The sequence below is a fragment of the Asparagus officinalis genome, chromosome 4, assembly GCF_001876935.1.
Source record: "Asparagus officinalis chromosome 4, Aspof.V1, whole genome shotgun sequence".
Lineage (NCBI taxonomy): Eukaryota > Viridiplantae > Streptophyta > Magnoliopsida > Asparagales > Asparagaceae > Asparagus > Asparagus officinalis.
The window spans coordinates 133062754-133068658 of NC_033797.1; the positions used below are offsets into that span (position 1 = coordinate 133062754).

A 5905-nucleotide genomic window follows, 5' to 3' on the forward strand; every position below is an offset into this window, starting at 1 on the left:
GGGTTTTCACTTTTCACCTTTGCTTCTATCGGCCTCCTCCTTCGGATCCGACTCCGAGTTGATTCCAGGGCTTGTAGCTGGTGGTTCACTCCTCCCTCGGAGCTCGTCGTCCCTCGAATCTCGTCGCCGACTCCTCCCTCTCAAGTCATCAAAATGTAAGTTGGAAGCTTAAAGTTACCACCATTATTCTTGATTTTTAATTTATACTGATCGCTAAAGATCACTTCTTTATGCCTTCTACAGATAATTCTGCACGAGATCTGATCTCATCCCCTGCGGATCTGTAATTTCAACCAGCTCCGTTCAATTGTCAGAGGTGAACTCTCATCTTTCTTTACTACCTAATAATCCGGCTCAATGTTTTTTCTCTGATGGTCATTTGATCTGCTCGACCTTAGAAATAGGAGCTTAAGTGACTGGGCAGTTAGGCAGGTGACATGAATCATTGTTGTGCTAGTAGTATCTTTAGAAGAGAACTCGAGAGAAGTTGCGCGCTTTGTTTGATAAGCAAAGCTACGACTTTGCCCACAAAAAATATCACATAGATGAATGTGGGCAGTTGGGTATGCTTCAACTGATAATATTCCTTAAGAAAGTAATCATATAAGCTGAAGGTACAATCTAAGTAAGCATTGGGATCTCTTTTTTGAAAGATGTATCACCAAAGAAGAAGCACCTGAAAGGGAAAGGAGAAATCTCAACGACAAAGAAACAGATGGGACTAAATGAAAATGGAAGAGACATTTATGAATTACTTGCTAAAGATGCCAACCCTGTAAAAATAAACTCGACTAATGAAGATCAGCTTCCACATGAAATCCATAAATTATGTCCTATGATTAAAAAAAAAGAACTTATAACCAGAGACAATGTCATTTGGGAAAGATTTGGAGCAAAAAACTCTTTGGAACTTGATGTTTAAGTATCCATTGTTAGAGTCCACTCTGTTAAAATTGATCAACATCATTTAATGTTAAAAATCACTCATGACCTATGATTTTATGATATGAAATCAAGATATTTGGGTCTTGATTCAGTGTGAAATTTAGTATTTTTATTCTGTTTTGATTTTTAAGCAATTGAAAACGATTTTTTTCATAACATGATGCATGCTGATTTATGTACTATTTGAGTGGAATTCGAAAAGTAATGTGATACTAACCTACTGGGTAAGTTGGTAACTTGGTAATTGCTATATTGTTGTAGATTCCAAATATATTGATTTTTGAATAATTGGCGAATAGATATCGTATAGTTGATGAATAACTTGATATCAAAACCATGAAATATTGTTAATCGAATGTTCGCGAATAGCTACCGAACATGTACACAACTAAACGAAGCGAATTCGAATTCTGAATATTATTCGAGTCGAATTCGAACACAAATACGAATAGTACTATTTGAGCTGAATTTGAATTCGAATAAGTCACTATTTGATCAGATTCGATTCGTTTCCACACCAAACGGCGGATCGATCACTGGGGAAAAGCTCAGGTACTCACTCTCTCTAATCAAACCCATATTTTTTTAATCCAAAACCAAAAATTATGTAACAATATTACAGTTAAGGTTTGGGATTAGCGGCACATCTCCTGTAATTTCTTCCTCTTTTGTTTTCCAAACACATTCACTGTTTGAGTGCATCTATCTTTGATACAATCAAAAGAAAAAGCAGATCTTTATTTCACAATATAGCTTTGATTCTTGTTTTGCAGGCTGTAGAAAATGTTTGCAGGTTTTCGAAGAAAAGGGTTGGCTGGTATGTGCTTTGTTCACAGCTTTAGTTTCACTGCCTTTAATTTCACTAAATGTATATCACATGTGTTCATATAGTTGGCCCCAAAAATTTGGGATAAAAGGTTTTATTCTTGTTTTTGATGTAGAAGCTAGATACTCAACATCTAACACCTCTAACTTGCACTTCTCTGTTGCATTGTTTAGACCTTTGACCTCACTGAATGGGTCTTTCTCGCATCCTTTTTGTAATAAATAGCGCCTTTATGGTTGATCGATCCATCAATGAAGTTATTTTTTAGATTCCTGAATTATTTTCTTGATTTGTGGATAAAGTTATTGTTTGTATTTGTGTAATTCTTTTTATAAATATACTGCTATGCCTTGTATGGTGTGCGGGAATGAGTCGGAATGGCATGCCAATTCCAACCTCTCATTCAACACGACGTGTTTTTAGAAGTCAGAAATCTCATTCCCACTTCTCATCAATTTTTATTTTATGTGGGAATGAACCACTCCCAATGAGTTGGTGGTAAGTAAGGGGCATTCCCACTTAAGTGGAAATCAAAAAATTAAATTAACTTCCAAATATGTCATGATTGCTAATTAATTACCCGTACCAATCTTTTTTCATTCACGCTTCATCCTTTATTCACTTCCAAACATGAGAATGGGAATGAGCACTAGAGAGATGAGCCACTTCTCTAGAAAAATCAACTTCACTATCCGATGACGAAGAGGAGTTATCACTAGATTCTTTGAGAGCTATGGTCTTCAACTTTGGTGATGGCTCCTCAACTTCCCGTGATGGCACTTCCTCCTTTTCCTTCCCCTTGAGCTTCTTCTCATGGACCTTTAATTTCACTAAATGTATATCACATGTGTTCATATAGTTGGCCCCAAAAATTTGGGATAAAAGGTTTTATTCTTGTTTTTGATGTAGAAGCTAGATACTCAACATCTAACACCTCTAACTTGCACTTCTCTGTTGCATTGTTTAGACCTTTGACCTCACTGAATGGGTCTTTCTCGCATCCTTTTTGTAATAAATAGCGCCTTTATGGTTGATCGATCCATCAATGAAGTTATTTTTTAGATTCCTGAATTATTTTCTTGATTTGTGGATAAAGTTATTGTTTGTATTTGTGTAATTCTTTTTATAAATATACTGCTATGCCTTGTATGGTGTGCGGGAATGAGTCGGAATGGCATGCCAATTCCAACCTCTCATTCAACACGACGTGTTTTTAGAAGTCAGAAATCTCATTCCCACTTCTCATCAATTTTTATTTTATGTGGGAATGAACCACTCCCAATGAGTTGGTGGTAAGTAAGGGGCATTCCCACTTAAGTGGAAATCAAAAAATTAAATTAACTTCCAAATATGTCATGATTGCTAATTAATTACCCGTACCAATCTTTTTTCATTCACGCTTCATCCTTTATTCACTTCCAAACATGAGAATGGGAATGAGCATTCCATTGCTATATTTATTCTATTTCACTCCTTACTACATTCCATTCTCATTAGAATGGGAATGAGCATTCCATTGCTATATTTATTCTATTTCACTCCTTACTACATTCCATTCTCATTTGACTCGTTTCCGGTGTCACAAACGAGGTGCTAAATTGTAACTGTTGCAAACTATGTATGATATTACTGTTTGGTTGCATGCGGACATGTAATGATGTAATACATGGTTCTGTATAGTCTAGCCTTGATAAGTTTTTTAAAAATAATTCTTAAGTTTCTTCTTATAGTAGTTTCCACATTTCTTCCTATTTCATGTGATCACCACTTATATCTCTGTTGTTTAAGGATTATGGTTCTTTGTTCTATGTGTTGACATTCTGCAATGTTTCGTTTTTCTACAAGTCTGGGAGAGTTAATAATTAGAATTTCATTTACTTGTGAAAATAGTTGGTCGCTCGTTAATGGGAGGCCTCAGCAACAATATGTTGGGAGCAATCACAACTCCTCTTGAGATTTCGTCCAGGCTGAGTGAGAGCAACCTTTTCCTACAGGTTTGCTTCTGCTTCTTAAATTCTTATGTTTGTATTTACATGGCTGGTACTGCATCTCCTTTTGAGTTTTCCACTTTTATCTCTAGCTTTCATATCCTCTTTCTAGTAAATTTCAACTTGTTTATATGATTTTCTCGGGTATTCACTATGTTTGGTTTTTGTCAGTTATATGCTTCAGTGAGCTGACTGGCTGCTACTTTGTCTGAAATATGCGACATAAATCCATAACTAATTGTCCTTCCTTTGTATCTATTAGAATATCAGAGATGTTATAACTTGTTTAGGTAAATAATGTTTAAATAAGTTTATAAAAGAATCTGAGTTGTATGGAAAATCTAAATTGAAGAAATAGTATCACCCTTTAGTTCTCTGTCTGTTTCTGAGAAGAATCAAATAACAACTATAGCTAACAAAAAGGTTTTCATGCAATGGTTACATCTGATGCTTCAGGTCTGCTATGTCTCTTGATATTTTTCTTTCCTGTGAACCAAAATGGTAACACATTTTTTCCACAATAGGAAGGAATTATCTATTACCTGTTTCTTTGTTTAGTTCGCGCTCGCTCATATCTGAAATGGTAATGTTTGTGTTTATCCATAATCCCACTAGCTGACAAGCTTATGGTTGCTTTAGTATGATAATTGGCTTATGAACTTCGATAAACCATAAACAATAAGCTCCATGTAGTGTAGATTGTATTGCCTTGTGGATGTATATCAGTTTTCAGGATTCATCATAAGCTTTCAACTCTGTTTATTTGTCGGTTCTCTCAAATCCATAATCCCACTAGGGTGTAGTGTATCTGCTATGTGCTCAGCCAACTCTATTTATTTTCCTTGGGGACGTATCACCAGTTATATGCCCATGTAATTTGTCACAGAAAAACTTGAATTCCTTTTCTGATATGGGAAGTGCATTCATTCTTAATTGCAGATACACTTCCTATACACTACACTGTGTGGGGTATAGCCACTTATAACCCCGTAAACTATTTTCTTAGCAGGTAAGCCTTCCAAATATCAGACAGTGTTTTTCTACCCTCAATGTAGAGAGCAATTTAGTCTTTTTCCAGTAAAACTGAAGGGAAAAGCGTTACTTTATCTTCAGGTAATTCCCACGTTGCATCTCAACCTAGCAAAATAAATAGTATCGTCTGACGTTCGGGGGTTATAGGGGCGAACAAATTAATTTAGGGGGTATAAGTGGCTACACCTCAATAGTGCATTGTTGTATCTGCAATTTACCAGAGCAGTAACGCGGCCTTCAATACTAAAAATGTAATGAAGCACACGGAACACACGAGTTGCATGTTGCGTGATTGAAGTACTAAAACTTTAAAAAACCTGTTTGTTACATTTTGTGCAGCAACACAGGACCTTCATTCAGATGAGGACGCGTGGTAAGGTAAAGAGTGGAGAGGTTCACTACGCCGTGGTGGTTCGTGCGGCAATGCAGAGAGGACGATGTGATGGCAGCGAGATCAAGTTTGATGACAATGCAGTGGTTCTTGTTAACAAGCAGGGAGAGCCTATTGGGACCCGAGTTTTTGGGCCTGTGCCTCATGAACTCAGGAAGAAGAAGCATGTCAAGATTCTAACTTTGGCCGAGCACATCGCTTGAAACTTGTATTTTCGGAGTTTTCCTATAGTTGCCCAGTCAAGGATAAGTTTTTCTTCAGAAGCCTAGATTGTGCCTTTTGTTCAGGCTGTCATTATCTTTTTGCTTTGTTCCATCTCTGTTGTGGTTAATAATAGTTCGAGTTTACTTTCTTTAGTTGCCAGGACACTCCTAATAACATTTCCATGACGATTACTAAAAGGTCCTAAAGTGTCCATTTCTCTAACTTAGGATATTAAAGTGCTATTTTTTTCAAACTTAAGAGTATTTAAGTATGAAGGTGATAATAATAGGGTATCTAAGTGATATATTTAGCCAAGTGCTATTGTTTACACTCAGATTTTGGGCGTTACGCATTTCGGTCGAAACTAGAACAGTGTGCTATTGGATAAAGGGGATTGACTATTGGCTGGACCTAACCTAAATCCTAATTGGGCTATTAATGGAACCACGCTCACGAGCAAACGTGGGTCAGAGGACCAGCCTAAATAAGGCGTGTGCGCGAGTGGATAGTTGAACCCTG

General features: G+C 36.7%; 1 protein-coding gene across 1 annotated transcript; it reads left to right on the top strand.

Annotated features, from left to right (window-relative positions):
* Window positions 1-5597, top strand: LOC109839089 (50S ribosomal protein HLP, mitochondrial-like). The gene is made up of 5 exons (XM_020407525.1): window positions 1-155; window positions 244-316; window positions 1719-1762; window positions 3662-3765; window positions 5131-5597. The coding sequence occupies exons 3-5, from the start codon at window positions 1729-1731 to the stop codon at window positions 5383-5385; spliced, it is 393 nt and encodes a 130-aa protein (XP_020263114.1). The 5' UTR covers window positions 1-155; window positions 244-316; window positions 1719-1728; the 3' UTR covers window positions 5386-5597.

What these genes read in the sequence shown, in the direction of transcription:
- LOC109839089 (XM_020407525.1), top strand. Translation starts at nt 1,729, where the DNA reads ATGTTTGCAGGTTTTCGAAGAAAAGGGTTGGCTG. An exon ending in TCGAAGAAAAGGGTTGGCTG is followed by an intron (nt 1,763 to 3,661) that starts GTATGTGCTTTG and finishes TTGTGAAAATAG; the next exon opens with TTGGTCGCTCGTTAATGGGA. An exon ending in AGAGCAACCTTTTCCTACAG is followed by an intron (nt 3,766 to 5,130) that starts GTTTGCTTCTGC and finishes CATTTTGTGCAG; the next exon opens with CAACACAGGACCTTCATTCA.